The 24,890-nt window shown below is 45.5% G+C and overlaps 1 protein-coding gene across 1 annotated transcript in view; it reads left to right on the forward strand.

Annotated features, from left to right (window-relative positions):
* The first annotated feature begins 8,350 nt into the window (after positions 1-8,350).
* Positions 8,351-24,890, forward strand: part of RNF180 (ring finger protein 180) — a 231,211-nt gene continuing 214,671 nt past the window's right edge. The window contains exon 1 of the mRNA XM_069626490.1: positions 8,351-8,605. Coding sequence (XP_069482591.1) covers positions 8,351-8,605 — 255 coding nt within the window. The remainder of the gene's footprint in view (positions 8,606-24,890) is intronic.

Raw genomic sequence — 24,890 nt, forward strand, 5'->3', positions numbered from 1 at the left:
CGTCATTATAGCCTAGGTTGAAGTCCCCTAGCACTATTGTTTGGGAGGTACTTTTTAGATTATTGGATATGGTTGTAGATAGGTCCTCAGCGAAGGTTCCAGTAGGACCTGGAGGTCTATAGATAAGGATGAGGTTCAGTGTTTGGGAGTTAGCGGTGGCAATTTTGACCGCAAGGCATTCGCAAGATTTCGAAATGGGGGTTGTGTTAATTCTCATGTCAAGACTAAGCTTGGCTATGATAGCTAGGCCCCCACCTCGAGAGGTGTGTCGGTCTGCTCGTAAGATGGTATAATTGTCTGGAACTGCTAATGATAGGGCAGGTCCTGCTGCATCATGAAGCCAAGATTCTGAGATAGCCAGGAAGTCGAGGTTGTCTGCAAGAATGATGTCTGAAATCTCTGTTGCATGTGCTACTAGCGACCTAGCGTTAATGAGCGCACCTTTGAGATGATGTTTGTGACTTTCAGGTTTGGGGTTCGTGGTACTGAGACTAGCAGTGGAGATGAATTTGGAGCAGTTTTGTGAGGGTTTTTTGGAATGCTATCTTTCCTGGTATAATCTATAATTGGTTTTGAGAGTAGGTGTTTTTTTTTTTGGTGATTGAGTTGTTCAATTTTCTTAGCTGGTAGTTCGTACAATTTAGGCAGGCGTGCGCAAAGTTTAAGGTTTCTGTCTGTGGTACTACAAGGCCTTTGTAAGATAGTAACTTCCTGATATTGGTTCACTATAGGTTCTATGATTAGTTGTGATATCGGCATGGTGTGGTAAGGGTGGTGGGAATGGAGTGGCCTGGTGCTGTGGGACAGCATGCTAATTTTAGTAGCTAGGCTAAGTGATAGTGCTGCTAATATAATGGCGGAGGTGATGAGGCGAGGTAACTTAGCTATCCTAAGGTTGGCAGCAATAGTTTGTTTCACTGGATTTAGGGAGTACATGCTAACTGGTTGAAGGCGAGCAGCCTGGATGCGACAGACAAGCCAGGTGCGGTTTGGAATTCAGGTGCACGTAAGAATTCTCAGTGCCGTCAAGCTAGGAGCGTCTGACTAGCTAGGTACAAAATTGAGGTATTTTAAGAAGGTTAGGTATGGGCAGGCTCACTGAGGCTAACGGGCATTGACAAGTTTTAAGGTGGCAGGATGTAGATAGACTAGGTGGTATTACACAGTATACAGCATATATATAATATCCTAGATTCAAATATGCAGAATACAGTGCAGCTAGATTTAAAAATCAGGCACATCAGGGAATGCAGTGCAAATTACAATGCAGCTAGATTCAAATATCGGGCATATCAGGGAATGCAGTGCAAAATACAGCGCAGCTAGATTTAAATATCAGGCACATCAGGGAATGCAGTGCAAAATGCAATACAGCTAGATTCAAATATCAGGCACATCAGGTAATGCAGTGCAATATACAGTGCCGCTAGATTCAAGTATCAGGCACATTGGCTAAAGCAGAGAGCGGTATACACCCGGCTGAGGGGTATGCAAAGTTAGGTTGTTAAAGTAAATTGGGCAGGGCAGTGTAAAGTTCAGCCAAGGTGAGTGTACCCCAGTGAACAGCTAAGGCATGTCGTATTAAAACAAAACAGAACAACCTAGGATAGGCGCTATGATCTTATCATAGTATGCTAAAGCAATCACATACATGGGATATGTTCAAAGTACTTTCCAAAGAGTGTGCAGAGGCACTATCAGGTATGAATCCAATATTCACGTCTGGCACTAACTGTGCGGCAGTGTAAGAGATATGAACCTAGATCCAGGATGTGGTTCGCATAGAGAGGTAAAAAGCATTATCTGAGCAATGGCGAGCAGATAGTCACGAGGTAGGAATGGCGGTTATAGAGACTTCAAAGATGCCCATTAGAAAATTACCTTTGAAAAGCGTCCGGCAGCAAGGCGAACCGTGGCGAACAGGGGCAAACAGGGCCTTATCTCCCGTGGGCCTTTGCTCACGGGGCCGGCTTCCGCCTGCCGGCGGATCTTCCGCGCGCTTTACGCCGAGCGGGGAGCGTTGCTAGGCAACGGTAAACAGAGCGCTAGACCGCCATTTTATAGGGGCCGGCCGAGGCGGGCCAGGCAGCGAGTGTGCCGAGATGTTGAAGTTTGGGAGAGTGCAAAGCGTGGAACCAGAGGATCTTGGTGGTTCAAATGTGTCAAACAGTTCTGGAAAACAGCTCCACACAGTTCAATGGCAAAGAATGTAGGCTCCCGGCTATCTTGGCTTTTAGGGTGCTATGAGTCCTAATTCAGGGACTCCGGGACAGGATGAGTCCTTTTCTTGTTCTCCCAAACATGGGGGAGGCTGACAGACAACTGAATGCCTCCTTCAACATGGTGAAGTCCTGGGTACTGCTGTGGTTAGCAAAGAAGCAGGTCTAGTTCCAGCAACAGGTTTACCCCTTATGGTCCCTGGGGATGGATAGGTGACAGAGCTTGCCTCTGACTTGGAACACCTGCCTTCACTTCAAAACTGGAGGACTTTGAAAAGGGTTGCTCTCCCAAAAAGGCCCAACAAAATATTCTTCAAGGGTTACAGTGTAAAATATGGTTCAAATAAGTAGTGTGAGGCCCCTTCTTTTAAAAGCGAAACCCTACAGGTGATTGGACTTCAGTTAGCGTGCTTATGCTGTCTAATTCATGCTCTTGAAAGAAGTGGATTATGCCTTCTAATATCACACCCAGTGTACTTTGTGCTACACGACGTGAGGACAGAGGGCCAGGAAGGAGAGATAGAGGCAGAAAGAAACGAGATTGTGGAACCATCCCCAACTGTACATAGTTCTACCTGTGTACACTATCTCACCCCTTCCCTTTTCAATAGGATCAAATGTCCCTTTGGTATGCAGCACTGTGGCGTGTGGCTACTCTTTTTGAATGGGTGTGCTCCTTTGATTCCTGGGTCCAGGACACCTTCTTCTTGAGTGGTTCTCTATGGAGGAGAGTGTTACCTACCCTCATCAGGAGATCAAGAAACAGCGTGGCAGGAAAAGCCCATCTGACAAGAATAAACATCACCTTCCACAGCTGGGCTGGCTCACAGAAGCCAACACAAGTGTGATTTCAATTGGATGTGGATGCCATGATTATGGGCAATGCCATGCACCATGCCCTATCTCAGACATGGCTTGGGGGCCTGGCTTGGCACCAATGGAGTGAGGAAGCAACACCACGGAGCTCTGGCCGAGTACTCACAATACGATCCTGCAACGGTGTCAAAAAGCACCCTAAAACGCCCAAAAAAGGCACCCCACGAAAGCAGAAGCGCCTTCCAGCAAGGCGCCACCAACAAAAGGAAGAATCGGATTGGCAAGAACAGTCAGCCCTCCCCCGAAACGGTCCCCCCCAGCAACATCCAAAAGGGCGGGCTCTCCTCGAGGGCGCTGTAACTGAGGAGGAGGGACCCGAAGCTCTGCCCCAGCTGAAAGCTGCAATAGTCCAGACACGCCTCAACGGAGACACCCAACAGCAGACAGCGGACAGAAAGCGTCCGAACACCGACAAACGCCAGCGTCAGCGGAGACACCGAGCCTGCAGGCCCAGAAGCCAGCACGGACGCGAAACGGGAGCAAAACCGCAACGGGAGTAGGAGAGGAACAGCCGTACCCTGAGGTAAATCTGACCAAGAACAGAGGCGGAGTGCAGGAGACAGTGAGCCCAGGACACCTGGAGAGGCGAAGTGGAGCGCGAGGAAGCGACGAGGTGCAGGGAGGTGCATGCGAGCTGGCCGCGGCGAGGAGAAGGGGGGAACGCCACACAAGGGACGCGCTGGAGAACACAAGGTGAGACCTCAACCCGGGGCACAGCAGCGATCAGCGACACGGAGCACACACGCCCACGCCACCAGAAGCAATCAAGCAGCCCAGCAGGCTCGGAGTACAGCCCCTGCAGGGCACCACAACATCCACCACTCCCAGCCCACAGACAACCGATCACAACCAAGCACGCTAACCAGCTGGGGCACCAATGTGCAACATACCAGAACTCTCCCCCAAAGGACCCTAGAACACAGAGGCGCACAAGCCAAAGAAAAGACTCAAACGCGCATGAGGGGGGGGAGGAAAACCAAAGCGCCACAAGTACACACATGACCCCCAGGCATGTGTGAAACATAAAACAGCGCCCAGAAGCAACAATCCAAGCTAGCCACAGAGCTGCCCTGGGAAGATAACAGAAGCCACAGCCAACAAGGGACAAAATCCAACCCCCAAGCCTTGAACAACCTGACCGCAAGCCAAACTGTGGCACAGAGGACACGAGCCCATAGTCAGAGCTTACTGACCCACAAGCCAACTAGAACACACAGGAACAGCACTGCCCTCTAACCCAAACAAACGCTGCACCAAGATAGCTGAGTAACTGAAAAAAGTGAAGGGGAGACCCCAGAAAACAGGGCACCAGCATGGCTGCTGCACCTGGACACAATGTCATCCTCAAGAAATAAGGGAAAGGTCACCATCATGGACTTGTTTGCTTCCACCAACCCACACCAGATACCACAAAAAGGAGAACCCACAAACGAATCCCAAAAAGAACTGGAAGATACCAACAAGGACAGCCAGGTATTAGAGGCTATAGCAGCTCTAAAAACCTTCATAGATACAAAAATAGAAGAAGTAAAGATGGACATGCAGTTAATGAGACAAGACGCACGAAACCTGACAGAGAGAGTAACCAACGCTGAAAAAGTACTCCAAGAAGAGACAGAAAACACTGCGGATCTCAAGATCAGAGTCTCAGAACTGGAAAAGAAGGTGGCCACTTTGGAAGCAAGGTATGAAGACGCTGAAGGGCGTGCAAGACGAAGCAATATAAGTATACTTGGAGTTCCCGAGGGAACCGAAGGGTCAAACCCAATGGGCTATGTTGAGACTCTACTACAACAAGAGATTGGAGCGGGCCACCTAACATAGGGCTTCGCAGTTGAGAGGCCCCACAGATCGCTACAGAAAAAACCACCACCGGGCTATCACCCACGACCAATAATCGCAAAGATTCTCAACTTTCAAGACAGAGCGACCATCCTCAAATACTCCAGGGAAGGAGGAATAATAGAAAGGGACAACTCCAAAATCACCATATATCCTGACTACACTCTGGCAGTACAGAAGGTGAGGAACGCTTTTATTCTGATCAAGGCAAGGCTCAGACAACACAACCTCAAATACATGGTCCTATACCCATCCCGGCTGAAGGTAATCCACAAAGGGCGAGCAATATTTCTGGAAACTCCGGCGGCGGCCAACATGTGGTTGGAGCATAACAACCTGGCGGACGACAAAGAAAGTGACACACAGGCATGAGGAACAGCACAAACAAATGACAAGAGCACTGAAACACCGAGATCACACCAAAATGGCCACTAGACGAGCGCGACTTCCCCAACCAAGCGCAAAGCCCCAACCCACGAACCAAACAGTGCGGGCCTGTTGCCGGCACGAAACCGCTCGCACCCAAACCCTAAATGGGAATAGAAAGTGCGAGAGCACTTGAGCACTATGCATCTCATGCAGTTGCTAAGTGCCCCAGTTCTGTTTATGTTACCTGTTATTGTTGTTACACTGTTCGCTTGCCGCAAACAATAGGTGTAAAAGGGGCCAATAGAGCCCACACTAATGGAAACAAGGAGGTACACGACCCAGGACTGGAGGAAACACCCATGAGAAACAGGCTGAACTCAGCAGTAAATAGAAGGAGCGGGGAGAAAGGGGAAACCAAGACAGGACCATGGCCACCCATCTCAAAATAATGACCTGGAACGTGAGGGGAATGAGATCCTACATGAGACGAAACCGAATCAAATCCTACTTACAACGGAAAAAGATCTTGATAGCCCTACTCCAGGAAACACACTTAACGGCAGAAGACACAATAAGACTGAAAGAACGATGGGGCGGCCAAGGGCAAGGAGCGTCCTACTCAAAGTACGCTAGAGGAGTATTCACGTGGCTGAGCCCAGACATCCCACTCCAACTGCTGGGGTACGAAGGCAACAAGGAAGGCAGATACCTGGCGATCTGGGGAATGGTCGAACAAACTAAGGTATGCATAGTGAACTCTTATTTCCCTCACCATGGCATACCCGCACACCTCCAACAAATATGTGCCAAAATGACACACCACAGGGATGGCCTATTCATATGGGGCAGGGACTTCAATTGCGTCAAAAACACAGCCCTGGGCAGATCGGACTCAACACAGCAGAGGGCCAACACATCCACACATGCATTAAACTCAATGGTAGAACAATTAGACCTAGTAGACGCATGGAGAGAACTACACCCCACAGATCGGGGATGTTCCCACTACTCTTCGCCCCACAATTTACACACCAGGATAGATTACCTGTTTATTGATAGAAACCAAATGACACAGGTAGAGAACGCACAATACTTGGGCAGATCTATATCAGATCACTCACCCCTCACTATACAATGGACAACTAGTGGACCCAGACCCCCTATACTGCTGTGGTGTATGCCAGCCATGGCACTCACAGACCCAGCATTTAAGGAGGAGCTTGGGGACAGACTAGAGGAGTTTATGCAAATAAACAAGGATAGCGTAAACAAAACGGCCATGCTATGGGAAACGTTAAAAGTAGTGACAAGGGGGGAGGTAATAGCAGGAGCTATTACCAGGGTTCGGAGAAAGTTGAAGCTTGAACTAGAGGCCAAGGAAGAGGAAATAAAGCAACTAGAGTCGAATGCCCAACCCAACGTGGCAGATGAGCTAAAGCTAAAAGAGATCAGAATGAGATGCCAAGAAGCTTGGGAAAGACTCTCCAAGTTCGATTATGCCACGCGCACACTAAGGGCCCACAAAGAGACAGACAAACCAAGCCGCCTGTTAGCGCGGTTGTGCAAGCGAGAACACCCTGAACACCTGCCCCAGAAAATAATAGACGATAATGGCACAACACATGACACAACAATCAGTAAACAACGCATTTGCCACTTTCTACTCCAAACTCTACGCCCATGACAACAAAGTACCGATAGTTGACATCAGACAAACACTGGAAGAAATATGCCTACCCAAACTATATAGCGAACAGAGAGAGTCCCTAGACAAAAGCATTACAGTAGAGGACGTGTCGGAGGCCATTAGATCCTTAGCCACGTGCAAGACTCCAGGCAGCGACGGTCTGCCGCCAGAGTTTTACAAAGCATACGAGCCAATCCTGGCGCCTGTGCTCCATAAGGTCTTCATGGAGGCGTTCGAGTCAGGGACCTTGCCGGAAACCATGAGAGAAACACTGTTTGTCCCGATACTTAAACCAAACAAACCTCCTGAAGCCTGCGACTCATACCGCCAACTGGCGATGTTGAATTATGACAGTAAAATACTGACCTCTATACTGGCCAAACGGCTAGCAAGAGTGGTGGGATCACTAATACACGAAGATCAAAATGGATTCGTGCCAGGCCGCAACACCACGGCCAATCTCTGCAGGCTACAACACATAATAGCACAGACAGCGGGAAGTGAGGAAAGACTGGCAGTATTGTCGTTAGACGCAATCAAAGCGTTCAACTCTATATATTGGGAGTGGATAGTGGAGTTGCTGAGGGACTTTGGTTTCGGAGAGGGATTTGTGAGATGGGTCAAAGTGATTTTTAACAACCCCCGTGCCAGAGTGAAGACTGGGAACACAGTGTCCAGGTTGTGGGAGATGCAGAGAGGTACCAGACAAGTCTGTCCACTATCCCCCATGTTATACATACTCGGGTTGGAACCGATAGCCATCTACCTAAGAAAACAGCATTTTGACGCGGTATAAAGATCGGCAGCACACACAATATAATATCCCTATATATGCCCCAATGATATTAGAGATACTAGACAACTACGCGCGCTACACCGGGATACAGTTCAGCAAACATAATTTATGCGCATACCCATTGTCAAAACAGAGAGGGGTAAACCCCAAGGACTTACCTGAGGTGGGAGTTGGATGGCAGGCGGAGGGATTCAGATACTTAGGGGTAAACATCAGACACACACAAGAACTCACACACAAAAAAAATACAGTAGCAGTGAAAAATGCCCTACACAAATCCATGAGATTCTGGTCCAAATTACCACTGTTCATGATGGGAAGAGCAGCAATCACCAAAATGATAATACTCCCGAGGTTCCTATATCATTTACAAAACATATGCCACTACATTCGACCACCCTTCTTCAAGAAACTAGAAGCACTGATTAAAGACTTTGTATGGGGCCCAGCCAGGCACAAAATATCGCTGAACACACTTACACTACCATACAAAGATGGAGGAATACAACACCCTGACATAGAGAAATATTACCTGGCAGCACAGCTCAGCCACGTAGCAAGATGGCTATCAGACGAAACAACACCGGAGACTGGTCTCCTGCAGCACCTGATAGCCCGACATACATTAAAGACATACTGTGGAACCCTCCAACGAGCATAACACACCCACTGATGATCATTACCCTGGGCAGACAGATATGGAACAGAACCAAGGCAATAACTCGCATGCAGCAGCCCTATGCACAGGATGTCCCAATGCTAGCAGACGTCTGCAAAGTGCCCACCGACGTACCAGCGATGAGGAAATGGGAACAGGTTGGACTGTACGCATGGGGGGGACATGTTTGACAACGGGGTTTTTAGAGAGTTTGAAGAGCTGCACGAACAGGTGGGGTTGGCTAAAGGACAATTTCTCTGGTATCAGCGGGTCAAGCACACAGCAAAGAAAAAATGGGACGTCTGGCCAGAAGAACCAACACAAAACCCCATACTCACGGTGATGCACAACTTGAGCGACGGCTGGAGACCAGTGTCCAGACTATACCACCAACTAGCGGACAGGCCCAACCCACGTAGCAGCGACCTAAAGGAAAAATGGGAGAAGGATATAGGCGACACAATGTCAGAAAAAGAGTGGGAAAGGGCACTAGCGCACATGAAGGAGGTGTCCAGAAACACCAGATTTAGACTAATCCAACTGAACATCCTACACAGGGCATATATGACGCCCCTCAGGGTTGCAAGCTTCAACAAACAAGCCTCGCCAAACTGCCCCTGTTGCGGAAATGGACATGCAGACTTAATGCGCATGTTCTGGAACTGCCCCAAGACACAAGGATTCTGGGCTAAGATCAGGCAAGCATGCAGAAGAGCGGGAGTGAGCAGATACGACTGGACTCTGCAGGAATGCCTACTGGGCACATACCCATGACTGAGCAAATATAAACACGAAGTGAAATTCATGGACCTGGCATGTGTACTAGCAAAAAGGACAATCGCCATGGCATGGAAAAACCCCAGAGGCCCTCGATACACACTATGGACCAGTGAAATGGAAAGATGGACAATGGCAGAGACCAACACCTGGACTTGAGGAAACAAAGGACCAGACAGTGATACAAGCCCCACCCTGGAAGCTTGGAAGGCCCTAGTTAGAGATCTGTCCCTCACAGGAGACGACAAACCCCCCTGAAAAAGCACAACATCATCACACAAACTGAAAACAGCACAAAGTTAACACTAACGGACAGCCTGGTCGAAGAACCTCCATGCTCACCACAACAGTGCCAACACCCCCACACCAACTGAGCAGCAACTATTAAGAACCCACCTGGGCAGCTGCAGACAGTTGTTGTTTTTTATTGTTTATTTATTGTTTACTGTTTAAATGTTACCTATTATCTAATACCACAGCCACTTGAACACAACTTTGATATGACTGCTCTACAATCTAAAATGTATGTTGAATAACAAATGTCAATACATTTTTTTATAAAAAACAAAAAAAAAATATCAGACATGGCTTATATTTCCAGTCTACCCTGCCACCAGCATGACCTACTCGTAATTATGATATTTCGGACCACGGGTGCAAATGGCAATCCGTCACAACCAGAATGCCATCCAAATATACATGTTCAGGATATCTCTGAAGACTTCATGAAAAGAGTGTTGAAACACAGCTGGGGCCTTGCTGAGGCTGCAAGGCATGACACAATATTCATAGAAGCCTAACTGAGTCCTGAAATCCTGCTTCCAAACATTACTAGCTTGCAGACAAACAAGGTGATATGCTCCTTCCAAGTCCAATTAAGTGTAGATCATTACTTGATATAGTTGGATTAGGAGCGATAGAATCAATGGCAAGAAAATATGTTGTCTAATTCACAACTTTGATACATGGCCTTTGTGCATTGTCATGGTTTCTCTTTGACCTGTAGGAAAAAGTTGAGTTCAACAATCTAGGATGTGAATGGAATTGCCTTGTTCATCCAATTGATCAAACAAATATGTCAGGCTAACCAGGAATAACCCAGGATTATTGGAAAAGATGTATTTTCTATATAAAGTTAAAAATAATGATATCTACATGGCCTGCAGTTTGCAGGGGAATGGGTACTGTGGTGGGGCAGATAAGACCAGAAGTATGTGGTGTTTCAAATATTTTTCAAGAAAATTTCAAATTTCAGTCTTAACAGAACAAAACTCCCAACAAACAATACTTTGATAAGACAAATGGCAAATATCACTCCAACCCAAAACCCCAGCAGCCTCCCCTTATTCTGAGTAGCTCCAAGGTACGACTCTCTTCATCAATCAGAAATATAGACCAGTCATGCTAGCAGCCCCGGGCTCTGTCTGCTGGGGCAAATGAAGTTAAGGTTGTAATGATAAATCACCATGAATCATGCAACAGAAAAGTCAATTTCTTGGACATTTATATTTCCCACATCTTAGAATTATATTGCTCAAGTATAGGGATTCACAAATACTTCCACCAATATTGCTCTTATGAGAAAGGCCTGGACTCTTGGAGATATAGTAGCACTACCATCCCTAGCGCATTCTAAGACACCATTATAGGGATTTCAGAATTAGGAAGACCCTCAGTCTCTCACAGCAAGCACAGCAGTCTATCCCAGAACTTCCTGTTTAGGGAAGTGCCACCGAATATGTAAATAGGTGTCTGCTCCTTCACACCCCCACCAGTACAGATCTTATTGATCTGCTGAATAGAACTTACTTTCAACATACCAGCATGAACTGGATCAGGACTATTGCCCTTAGCCTAGGATGTAGCGCTCAATTAGAATAATTTTTCTTTATTTTCAATGAATTCGAATCAAGCCGATATCCGACCCGTCTCACACCCCCTTTTACAAATACCCCGGGTCACAATGGACCATGAACCAGTGCGGTTGGTGGAAATTCAATATTTATTTATTTTAATCTCAAAGAAATTCACGCAATCTTTATATGGAGCAGCAATCACCAATGGGGTGATAATTACAATGAAAACCACTGAAATGCACTTGGGTAACCTTTTACCAGAACATAGCCAAAGCAAAAATGAATAAAAGCACTTCTTTGAATAGGATAGATAGCTCCCAAGTTAAGGTTTCCCCTGCAATGTTCCCTCAACTCACAATTCTGACCTTCCCTCACAAAATAAGGGGCAAGAAGAGCTGGGCAAGTCTGGTTACTGGATGATGCCAAAGATACAGCGGACATGCAGGTAGTGGGAAAAAATCCGGTCTGGTAACAGGATGCTTCCCAAAAGGGTACCACAGCTTTTCCGCTTTGTTATTGGGATTTTAGTGGAATTTCTGGATCAATGGCCTGGCTGGGATAGGATCAGCTATGCTTTGGCCTTGCAGTAGAGTCTGGAATCTTACAAAGGTGGATCTGGAATGTCAGGCTATGCAGGTGCTGGAAATTCAGGAGAGACCCTGTTCCTGTGAGCTCCCACAGTTAATATAAAAGCGTGTGCCATCACTGGATTATTATTGGGCAGAACTGAGCTAGACCTACCCCCATGAACCGGATAGGTCAGCCAATGTTGGTTGCCTCTTCTAGGAGGGGACTCAGTTCATGAGGTTGTGTTTTATGAGGTGCAAAGCCTTCCCACAGTCCTTTTTGCCAAAAATCATCCTTAACAGAAATTACACATGTGTACAGTTGTGGGACTTTAACAAATTATATAAGCAGATTACATATTTTATACAGAGCACGGTGTTCCTAGATCTGTACACCATTGATTCACCCTTCGAATAATTTTGTTGCAATTTTAGTGAGAACCGCTTCACCCAAAATCCCACAATTGTAGGTGTGTGTGCATATTATCATAGGGCATATTTCTATACATTTTTAACGTTCCACCATATGTACTTTCCCCATGATTTACATTCTCCTGGCATTTGTGTCCCATACATGCTATGGACGGCCGCGATACCTTGTTTAGAAGCCACGAAAATCACATTTAAACTGTACAACTTTTACATTTCTGCGCTGTCCAGTTACAGAATTAACAGTCTTAAAAGTTTATTCATCAAATAGTATTTTGAGACAGATGGTCAGCCTTTGCCCTTCAACTGGGACCATTTTTTTTCTTCAGCTACCACCAACTGTCAGTTCAGACCAAGGTGGCCATGGGGGTTTCCCAGTTTGATTGAATGTTTATTGCCACTTCCCCACTTCACACATAGGTGTCCCAGATCTATTGTCTCAAGCTGAAGCACAGACAAAAGTCTGATGAGCGTGTATTATGTCTTTGTCTTGGTCCATTCAAATTTTTCAAAGGTAGCAATTAACATGCATGTGTTCCGTAACTCCGTTGGAGAGTAGGGCAAAGAAGGATTCATCTGTAGGGTAAAATGGGGTTCATCAGGTGGGTCCTTCTTTCATCGGGGAGTGGTATGCCACAATCCTCCTGTTGTCTCTCGTTGGAGTGTGTAGTGGCACCCACAGCTTCCCCTTAGTACTTTCTTTGTGGTGTTTTAGTGACACCCCCAGATTTTCTTCAATCTTTCTTTGTGGTGTGGAGCGACACCCCCAGATGTGTCTTTGATCTTTACTTTCCAGGTCCCCAGGGAAATCCTCCTTGGTCTATGCATGGGCAGAACTAGTTTGAATCTAGTAAATAAATAAGAACCGGTTACTACATTTTCCCACTGACTGCCTTCCGGAAGTTTGACAGCAGTGGGACACACATGCATGGCAAACATTACAATACTTTAGACAATAAAGGCCAATAATCACTTACAAGACACAGATAACTACTGGTGTTACTAGAATTTTAGGGAATCCTCACGTATTGACAATGAAAAAAATATTCCCTGTTAAATAATTATACCTATAAACCTACCTGTTCTTTTCTAGTTCTTCTTTTTCTTGTTCTTATTTTCCAGATATCTCCACTATTTGATTTTCTCTTGGCTCCTCAATTTGCTGCAAAGTATGCCTGGGGTGACAACTCTTTAACTGATTAATATGGACCCATTTCTCTTCTGTCAGCTCTCCTTTGGGGGTGCAGATTCTATAGGCGACAGGCGTTCCAGATTATCCAAAATAACGCAGTCAGGATAATCAAAGGCAAATCCAAATCAGACCACATCAGTACATCCAGGAAGGAATTACACTGCCTCAAAATTGAGAGCAGAACCCACTACAAGGATCTTACAATAGCCCACAGATGCATCCACGGGAAGGCACCAGGCTATCTAAAATCAAAAGTACATCCTTATGCCCCAAGCCGCGCCTTAAGATCCTCGGATCAAAGTAGGATCGCAGTAATGCCTCACAAACGTAAGTCTGGACTGGGAAAATCTTTCCCAGTCATTACAGCAGGTATCTGAAACAATCTGGCAGACCACATAAGGAAAGAACCCAACCACTTACACTTTCATAAGTTAGTGAAAACGTATCTCTTTAATTGACCTCGCCACCCTTGACCCACTAAACCTTTGATTTCTAGGAACTGTCTCGTCCCATCTCTGTTTGTCTTCGTATCCATGTTTTTGCGCCCCGAAACTTGCGAGTTACGGCCGCATTACAAATAAATAAATAAATAAATAAAAGGACTACACCAGTTCAGTAGAAATTTCCGCTCCTTGGTCTGGTTCCTTTGGAAATTGTAAAAGTTGACCTTGTCTTCTACTTGGTATTCCTTGTTGGTTGTTTTTAAGTCATATTGAGTCTTCATACCCTCTGCAGATTTTTCCAGATTCTGCTGAGCGTGCGCAAAAGCATGGTGAAGATGTTTTCTTAGATTCTCAACATACTCATGTGTTGTGGAGGCGTTTATTAGTGTCTGCTCTTGTGTTCAGTAGAGCTGATGCTGAGGTAGCACCAACCTTCGCCCAGTCATTAGCTCAAATGGAGACATCTTGGTCGCAAAAGATGGTGTAGATCTGATGGCCATCAGGACAAGCGGTAATCGGATGTCCCAACTTGGCCCAGAATCTGCCACAAACTTTTTTAGAATGCTCACAATGGTTTTATTGTACCTCTCAACTCTCCCACTAGAGGTCAGCGGTATGCAATGTGAAGTTTCCTTTTTACCCCAAATATCTCCCACATCTTTGTCATCACTTCGCTGTTGAAGTGACAACCTCTGTCTGACCCAATCCTTTGGGGTAGGCCAAAACGCGAGAAGATGTGGTTGATCATCAGGGCAGCTGCTGTTTCTGCCTTGCAATTTGGGGACGGGAGACATTCCACCCATTTGGTAAACAAGCACGTTACTGTTAACATGTACTTGTTCCCCCCAGAGGAGCGAATCACAGGCCCAATGAAATCTACTTGTAAATCTGACCAAGGCAGTGTCATCCCCCTCTTCTGAAGGGGAGCTCGGTGTGTGAGTGAAGTTGGCTGAAATTGTGCACACACAAGACACCCCTTCAAATATTGGTCGAGGTCCTGCCCCATGTGTGGCCAGTATGCAACCTTCCGCAAGATTTCTAGAGCAGTATGAAACCCCTGATGACCGGGTATGGCTGCATCATGGGTGTGACTTAGCATCAGGCTTCGGAATGAGGTAAGGACCACCCACTGGTCACAACCAGATATATATCTCCTTACGAAAAAAACATCTTGGATTCTGAACATTTTGGGACACTTCATCAACACTCTGAGGTCTTCTTTCCCAATGTAATCGGTATCCGTTAGTGGAAAGTTCTTAGGGTCCTCAATGTGTTGATGACATTTCCCAATAATCAGATCCCCTGTTTGTGCCATGATTAAATCAGCATCTGGGGTCTCCTTGCTCCACTGGCAAGTTGAGAGTTCATTGTGAGCATTTGTCTGGGACCCAGTGACAGCAGTGGCTTGGATTTCCCCCAACAGGGACTCGATCTCAAGGATATACCCCTGGATGGCTCTGGTTTTGGCCAGCTGATCAGCTAGGTAATTTCCAGTTTTGTCTGGCCCCTCTATTATGGAATGACTCTTGATCTTCTTCCAATGGATGGTCATCCCCTTAGAGGTGACCAGATCATCAATATTTTGTATTAGCTTGCCATGTTAAAGCGGTTTGGTATTAGCACATAGCATGCCTCTGGCTTTCCAATTTACCAGGTGCTCCACGAACCCGTTCTGGACATAATCTGAATCAGTGATTATGACCAGTTTGTGGAGTTGGTGTTGGACGTCAGTGAGGATGACCTGATGAACTGCCATCAACTTTGCCACCTGAGTTTTAAGACTTTCGTCATCGAGACAGTTTTCTCTGGCACAATCATGCAAGTCAGACAGACCTTGCGCGAGGCACTCTTCTTGTTTTGGCTATATCTGACCTCCACCAGAAAGCCTTGCATTGACAGAATCCAGGAAGTTATTTTGCAATTACTCACATTTCCGGCCCAGATTCTGTCACTTTGGAGGTATTGCAAAGGCTGGTGTGGAGTCTCCACTATGATGTGTTCCCCCTCAATGAACGGGCTGTAATTCTTCAATGCCCACACCTTTGCCAGGAGTGCCTTCTCACAATCGTTGAATCTTTCCTCCATGGAGGATAAAGTCTTGCTTGCATAGGAGATTACTTTATTGAATGTGTCATGCTTTTGATATAATAGTGCTGTCAAGCATGTATTGGAAAACCCTGTCTCAAAGAAGAACTCCTTGTTTTTGACATGGTAAGCTAGACAAGGTGCTTGTGAGAGACTTCTTTTGAGTTGTTTTACTACCTCAGCTTGTTCTGGACCCCACTCCCACTTGACCTCCCCGTCAACAGATGGATCAGGGGTCTTGTGATCTCTGCGTAATCCTTAATGAACTTCCTACTGTAATTAGTCAGTCCAAGGAGGCTTCTTAGCTCATGCAGAGTTGTGGGGTCTTTCAGTTTTAGGAGTGCTTCCACTTTCTTCTCCTGGGGACAGAGACCCTCAGGAGTTATATCATGTCCCAAGAAGTTGACACAGGTCCTGCACCACTGTGCCTTTTTCAAGGACGGTTTTGCTCCGGCAACCCTTAACTGGGTCAGAACATAACAGATTTCTGCTATGTGTTCCTCCACAGTTGAGCTTTTTATCAGTACATCATCCACATAGGCCAGGTTACCCCTTTCACCCAAGTCGGGTAGGAAGATGTTGAATTTGTTGCCGGAGTTTATGTATCCGAAGGGAGTCCAGGTCCACGTGTACTGCTGCCCCCTGAAGGTAAAGGCCAACTTGTATTGGTCCTCCCTACTGACGAGCACAGTCCAGTACCCATTTGTCAGGTCAATGGCAGTGTATACCTTTGACCCCTGGATCTGGCCAGCCCTTGGTCAATGTAGGGGAGAGGCCATCGGAACTTGTGGACCCATTTATTTAGCTCCCTAAGGTCTGCGCAGAGTCCCCATTGGTCATTTGGATTTAAAATCCCCAGCACCAGATTACTAAAGGTGCTGTGGACTGGACGAATTATCCCACGGGACTCAAGGTTTTTGATTATTTCTGTCAGGGACTCCATGGATGCGAGAGGCAAGCGATATTGCTTCACAAACACAAGGGACATTCCAGGGTCCGTGGGAAATGTTGTTGTATGTATCTCGGTGCAACTGCAGTCATACGAGTCCACAGCAAAGAGATCTTGAAAATCTAAGAACTTGTTTTTGCTTTTGCTCCGGAGTCTCACAGGCATCAGCTAGGTTGACCCACTTTTCCACCATTTGCCTGAAGCCTGGAAAGATTTTGGGTTTTGCTATCTCAGCGGCCTCCTCCAATTGAGTGAAGAGGTCTCTGGATATAGTACTGACCTTGACAGAGGGTTTCAGGTAGGAGAGGCAGTCATTGTGGACCTGGAATATCACCTCATCCTACCTGATGTCACAGGTCACCTCTTCCTCCCTGTAAGGACAGGAAGAGTACACCAGGAAATTCCCCCCTTCCCGGGTGATGATCCTGTCTGGTGGTATATCATTGTCACCGTCATTGTCAAAACAGTCATTGGGGATTGGTCCTGTCAGCTCATTTCCTGGATTCATGGAAAAATGTCGAACATCAACCGCCATTCCAATAATGGTGACTGCGCCCAGAGTGATACTCCTGAGGTCGCTGTTATCCATCAATATTGGAATGGTGTTGTATTCTACATTGACTAATGGCATTGGGTTTTACCCCAACCCCTGCTGTTGGAGATGGGCATTTAGGTGTACATATGTGTCAGGATTTTGCAGTTTCTGTCCTCTTTTAATTTTCAATTCAAGTGGTAATAGATATGTCTGTCCTGGGATGGTGACCTCCTCTCCAATTTGAACCTCAACTGCATACGGCAGCAATTGGGCTGACCAAAATGCTTTTTCAGAATCATCAAAGCCCATGGGATTGCCCCCTAGTCGGGACCAGGCCATGTAATTTATCAGGCCCAAATTAATTGCAAACCGATTGGGAATGTCACTGCCGAAATAGAATGCAGCAGAGACATCTCTCACGACCCAACAATTATGTTCTATTCTTATGTTACCTATAGAAATTTTGAGCATACACCTGCTAGGCAGGAGATGTTTGGAATTGGGAGTTTCCAGGCCCATTTCCCACTTATTGATCAATTTAAATGTGCAATGGCTGGATCATTTGAGAGCTGTCTGAACGTGGCTTCTCTGAGGAAGCTCTTTTCCTTGTTCACACACACTCTGGCGAGAACAGACTCCTTCCCCTCATTTAACTGAATAGGGAGGAACAACTGTACTGTCATTTTCTGAATGTCCACTAAACTTTGAGCTGGTTTCTCATCACTTTGGCTATAGAATTGAGATTGTCAGATTAGGAATCTGTATAAAATTTCAAAGTGTTTGTGTGTGGAATGCCACTTAAAACTGGAATGAAGGTTGATTTTCAGGAATGGAGAGGAGTTTCCATCACTAGTCTGTTATCCTACAATAATTACGGTCACGTCAGGTATTTGATTTTTCTGGAAATGAAACTCAATATGATCAGATTTTGTTCAACCATGTGGCATGTGCCATTTAAACTAACATGGTTGACACTCCGTTTTTATTTTATTGGCTTGTTAGTCTGAGTCCAGAGGACCTTGTTCAAACAGTCTATTAGGGGGGACAACCTGCGCAGGATGTCATTCCCTAGTAGTCAGGGTGTTCCCTCTGGAGTCACGACTATTCCCGGGTGTTCCACCTTGTGTCGCCCAATTTTTATTTCCAAATCAGCAGCCCCTCGACAGGAATTTCATTCCTGTCGAAGTTCTGGAGTTGTCCAGGAAGAGGGATGAAAGGGATCTGGTGTCGCTCCCCCCGTTCCTGAATTTAGCTGCTCAAAGGCCCTTTTTCACAGAAGAGTGTCTTGGGGTTCGGTGACCACCAGTGCTGAAATTGCACATTGCCCTTGCACTTCAACGGGGGCATAAATCTCCCCTCCTTCTCCTCAAGAGGGCAAAGGTAATGAGCATTTCGGGCAAGCTGGGTGGTCAATTTCTTTATTTTGAACTCTGACACGATGGCATTTTGGACTATTTTCTATGCCGGAGTCTGGGGATCTGTAATAAAAATGTGACATCCTGAAATAGATGGGGACTTTGGAATCCTGTTCCCTAATTCTGTGCTGCCCCCTTTTACCTGGAGGCAGTCACTAGGACCAGTTTGTGGGGAGGATCGATTCTTTACTATTTTACTCTCAGAATGGCAATTCTGGGGTTCAGGGATGGGTGACTCTGAATCAGTCCCCACACCCACCCAGTCTTCATTTGGATCTCTCGGGACCCATTTTTCTTTTGGAGAAATTCCCCCATCCCTGAAGGAGAAGATTGTTTCCCCCAGAATCCTCTAAGGATTCTTCCCCTTCAAATTGGAGGACACTAACTTCCTCCCCAAACTGGGCCTTTTTGGGGTCTTTATTTCTCCTACCCACCCTCTGTTCCCCGAGTTTCAGATTTTCAGGGGCAGGAGATTTTAGTTCCACTTCTGGGGTGTCCAGGGGCTTTTCAGGGTAAGGAAGGAAGCTTCCTCTAAGGCTTTACACCCCCTTCCCCGTGCCTCCTCATCTGGAACGGGTGAATTATTGGGCTTCTCTCCCTGTCATTGTTCTGGCTTGCCAGACGCTGGGTTTGAGGGGTTCTGATCCGCCATGTTCATCTGAGGGTTCTGTTGCGACCCAGATCCTGTGTGAGGTTCTGGACTTGGCGCTCCAGTTGTGAGACCCGTTCCGGCAGGTACAGGGGTCTTTGTTCATACCTAGGGGGTTCACAGGAAGGGTAACTATCCCTTCTCCCAGAGTACCCTGTATACTGGGGATTTTGGTAACCCTCCACCCTTGGCCTACCCTCTCCCAGATTGATTTGTATGGGCTCCTGAAACCGGGGAAAGAAAGGAGGGTTGTCCTGCAGGTTTAGGTTTTGTGGATACCGGAGAAAGAAACTTACCCTGGAATTTGCAGGATAACTGCCCTCCTGAGGGAAGTTAGGAGGGAAGTTTCCTGGGAGAGTACTTACCTGGCGGGACTCCCCCTTTGGGCTGGGGGAGCCATACTTACCCCAAGGTAGGTCAGTTGCCCTTGTATCTGGGACTTACATAATCAGGAGAGTTAGGGGTCCCATTGGTGGGATTACTTCCCTGACTGCCCCCTGTTTCTGATCGGCCTTCTTGGCCTCTGATTTTGCAGGTTTTGGGTAGGTACATTTTTAGCCCCCCCCCCATTTCTAGGTCTAAAATGGGGGCAACCTTCACCTCCGCCACCTTAGCAGCATCAGTGGTGTTGGCTGGTTTGGAGTTTTTGGTCTGGTTTTTATTTTCTGCAGGTTTTTGGACTTCACAAATGCGGGTAGCCTTTTATCATGGAAATCCCTCACCAGCTGAGTCATGATATATTTTGAGAGCGCATGATAGTAGGTAGTAATAAGCTCTCTGCTATCCGTGCGCACCCTCCTAGTGGTTTGTGCAAAGGCGCTTTTCAGCTCCTGCACAAATTCTCGGGGGGCCTGATCTTACCTGCACTCCAAATTGTAGGGCCCTTTGCGAGCCTCTTGGGGGTTTCTATGGGCAGACATTTCTTCAAGATGGCCGTCCTGTAGGTGGACTATCTTGAATGGTTCTGGCCTTCCAGTCCAGCAAAGAAGATGGAGTACTCTGGAGAGAATGTACATTTAGCATACTCTATGCAGTTCCGGTTGTCTTTAAGGTGAAAAGTGTCCATCATAGTACCAAATGCTCCCAGACCGAATATTTTGCGTTTTTGTGGTACAGGGTTATGAATCTCCTAATGGCCTTGATCTGCCTAATGGAGTCTTTCGCCATAACTTTCTTTAGTTTATTTGCCTTCTTTGTCTTCTTTGGCCGAGTAACCTGAATCCACTTGCCTTCAGACTCAGAGGCGCTAATGCTTGAGGACCCCACATGAACTTCTATGCGCTCCCTGATTCTGTGAGCTTGGGAGGGGCTCGCAGAATGGTGGGGCCTAGTTTCTTACCCCCTGTGGTCTGCTGACTCCTCCATGCTTCCAGGGTTGGTGGAGGATCCCCCGACCACCATGATTGTTTGGAGGTCTTCAGAATGCTATTTTTGGGCCTTATTTCATTCTGTTTCTCTACAAATTGATCCAACTGGTCCCTTGGAAGGTAGTATTTCTGCATATCTAATTCCCTGACTTTCTCCTCATAGGAGACTTCCTTATGGAGACATCAGCATTAATGTTTTGGTATCTATACAGGGACGCCCGTCCATCAATTTCTGGCGGGCACTGACCTGTCAGATCCATCATACTAAACCTATTGAATTCTGCCGGTCTCATGGTTTCCGGATCATGTGAACTAGTAGACAGGAAGTCAGCTGTGTTCAATGTATTAAATGGGTTTTAGTCCCTTAGTACAGACGTCATCATACTATGATCAGGGGTTGCCTTGCCCCTCTCTACCTGTTCGGGGTCCCTCCAATTTGGATTAAATCTAGCACCCTCTTTCTCCAACCTCGCTAGTTTCTCCTTCTCAGCCCCTACCTCTTGATAATAGGCAAAGATCTGAGCCTTTTGCTGAGCTATCAAGGCTTTACTGCCCTATGAAACATTATTGAGCTAACACCTGCTGGTGGAGCCCCTCTCTCTCCTCTCAGAGGATCATATTGTCTCTCTGCGCTACCTGTATGGTTTGGGAATAATGAGACAATTTCTGTTGCAATAGGTGAACCTCCTTTTTCTGCACTTTTATTGCCTATATGGCCTGCTCTAACTCTAGTTCCATTTGTCATCTATGTCGCATTAATTTATCAAATTCTTCTTTTATACCAGTCAGTACCTGAAGGTCTGCCTCCCTTTTCTCCAGATTGGTTTTTAAACTGCACATTTCCTGGTATAGAGCCTCTTTCTCCTGACACAGAGCACCCCTTTGTTCCACCAGGTCATTTCTTTGTTGTGTTATGGTGCCTAATTTCTGGCGCTCTTCATGAAATTCTGATTGAGAGTGAAGTTCTCTCAGAATTAATTTATTATTTTCCTCTTCCAATTGGTCTTGCAGCATGGTTATTTGTCCTGAGCAGACTGTGTTATATGTTAATTGTTGACTCAGCCTTTGTCAACCTTTTCCCTACACTTCTCTTTCAATGCATCTAATTGGGCCTCTTGAGCTGCATTATTTTGCTGTTGTAGCCAAATCCTCTTTTAACTTTTTGATATAGTTTCCAGATTCTGCATCAGAATCTTGGCTCTTTTACAATTTTAGTTCCACTAATTTTACTCCAGTCTGGATTTTAGTTACTAGTTCAGATTGATTTTGCATAAGAGTTGTATTTTCTTCATGCTTTCCTGCATCACTCCCATATGGAGATACATGTAGGCCATGAATCTGACAATTTTAATCTGCTCCCCTTTAATTTTCAGAGTCATGCACAACTCACTCAAAGCTTGATGTAATAGGCCACCATCCTGCCATTTGTCTATGTTCATGACAGTGACCTGTTGCACCATTTCTTCTAGCCAGACTTTTTCATCTTGTTCTGGACATTCGCCCCTGACAAATAATTTGTTCAGAAGGTGCTCCGTAGCTATATTGATTTCCACTGTGGCCATTTTGAAGAGTGTTCTATCTTTATTCATTTATTTATGCAAGGGTAATCTATATTCTGTTACTTTTTGTCTATTTTTTGGGGTTGATTTAGCTTTAATTTTATACACAGGCCTGGTACTTAGGATTTTTGTTTTGGGAAGGTGCTTCTACAGCGTAACAGTGTTCCACCCACACAAAGTATCACTACTTTGAAAGTTAGTCTGCTGTGTTATGCTGTCATGGGTGAATTAACAAACCCAATCCCCAGCTATGAGCCCCCAATTTGTGAAGGATTCTAATCGGGCGTCACATACTGGATCAGGACTCTTGCCCTTGGCCTAGGATGTAGCGCTCAATTAGAATACTTTTTCTTTATTTTCAACAAATTCTAATTGAGCCGATACCAGACCCATCTCACACCCCCTTTTACAAATACCCCGGGTCACAATGGACCAAGAACCAGGCTGGATGGTGGAAATACAATATTTATTTATTTTGATCTCAAAGGAAATCACACAAACTTTATATGGAGCAGCACTCACCAATGGGGTGATAATTACAATGAAAACAACTGAAATACACTTGGGTAACCTTCTACCAGAGCATATCCAAAGCACAAACGAATAGGAGCACTTGTGAATTAGGATAGATCGCACCCACATTAAGGTTTCCCCTTGCAATTTACCCTCAACCCACAATTACTCGAATTCTGAGTGGATAGAAAGAAGCAGCATGTAGTCAGGGATGTGAGGCAGCAAACAGAATGAAAATACAAAATAAGAGGCAAAAACCCTTTGCAATGGCCTAAAATAACACTCATATTTTAACAACATAATTAATTATATGTGTAATTAAATAATGATATGCATATGTTTTATCATAGTCTCAGGGAGGTTATATCACTAGCAACTATAAGGGAAGGTATCACAAAAGGCATACAGTTCACAAAGCAGGTTGAAATTGAAAACACAGTGTAGTGAAATCACAAATGGAAAAGTTGCATTTTCCTCTTTTTCAGCTTTAAATGTCAAAAACGTTTTTTTATATGGGTGAAAAACACAGAATCGGAATGCGTTTTTTAGGCTGGGTGATAGATGCACATCACAGGGACAATATAAAAGTGAAAGGGTGACTGACTATAGCTAAAGAATTGGATGAGATTTTCAAGGTGAAAGGAGGTTCGATTTTAGGAAAATAAAGCAGTTAAAAAGAGAAAATTGGTTTGGAAAGAAAGGAAAAGTTTAACTTACATGAGATTTAATGGCTAGAAAAGAGGAACGCTACCCGTGAATATAAAAATTACGCTGCAGTTGTAACCCTTCACACAATGTACCTCTTTTCTTTAGGGAAAATTAATGTATTTAATCAAAATATTGCTAAGGAGTTACAAGATGGGATGAATGGATGGCACTAACACTAGGAAATCAAGGACAGGGTGCACAGAGAATTCTAACAGTCTTAAACAAGTTACCAAGGCAAGGATAGGATTTCTTAAAAAGTGGGACCAAGACAAGGTATCAAGATGGGTAGACTATGTGTTGCTAAGGGATGGGCAAATACTCACAATCAGCACTTGAGTTTGGAATTTGGGACAGCCAACCGCATTTGGGACTCAAAGGGTTCTGGTCACAGGAAGGCAGCTCTCCTAACAGCAAACAGCTGGGCAAGTCTGGTCACTGGATGATGGCAAGGATACAGCAGGCATGCAGGTAGTGGGCAAAAAGCTGGTCTGGTCACAGGATGCTTCCCAAAAAGGGTACCACAGCTTTTCCCCTTTGTTATTGGGACTTTAGTGGAATTTCTGGATCAATGGCCTGGTTGGGATATGATCGGCTATGCTTTGATCTTTGCTGGGATAGGATCAGCTATGCTTTGGCCTTGCAGTAGAGTCTGAAATCTTGCAAAGGTGGATCTGGAATGTCAGGATACGCAGGTGCTGGAAATTCAGGAGAGACCTTGTCCCTGTGAGCTCCCACCCTTTATATAAAAGCGGGTGACATCGCTAGTTTATTGTTGGGCAGAACTGAGCTAGATCTACCCCCATGAACCGGATAGGTCAGCCAATGTTGGTTGCCTCCTCTAGGAGGGGACTCAATTTATGAGGTTGCGTTTTATGAGGTGCAAAGCCTTCCCACAGTCCTTTTTTGCCAAAAATCATCCTTAACATAAATTAAACATTTGTACAGTTGTGGGACTTTAACAAATTACATAAGCAGATTACTTATTTTATACAGAGCATGGTGTTCCCACTCCCAGATCTGTACACCATTGGTTCGCCCTTCTAATAGTTTTTGTGATTTTAGTGAAAACCGCTTCACCTAAAATCCCACAATTTTAGGTATGTGTGCATATTATCATAGGGCATATTTCTATTAATTTTTAATGTTCCACCATATGTACCTTCCCCTATGATTTACATTTTCCTGGCGTGTGTGTCCCATACATGCTATGGATGGCCGCAATATCTTGTTTAGAAGCCACAAAAATCACATTTAAACTGTACAACCTTTACAATTCTGTGCTGTCCGGTTACAGAATTAACAGTCTTAAAAATGTATTGATCAAATAGTATTTTGAGACAGATGGTCAGCCCTTGTCCTTCAACTGGGACCATTTTTCTTCTTCAGCTACCATCAACTGT

This window comes from Ambystoma mexicanum, chromosome 6p (genome assembly GCF_040938575.1).
Source record: "Ambystoma mexicanum isolate Mex_15411 chromosome 6p, UKY_AmexF1_1, whole genome shotgun sequence".
Taxonomy (NCBI): domain Eukaryota; kingdom Metazoa; phylum Chordata; class Amphibia; order Caudata; family Ambystomatidae; genus Ambystoma; species Ambystoma mexicanum.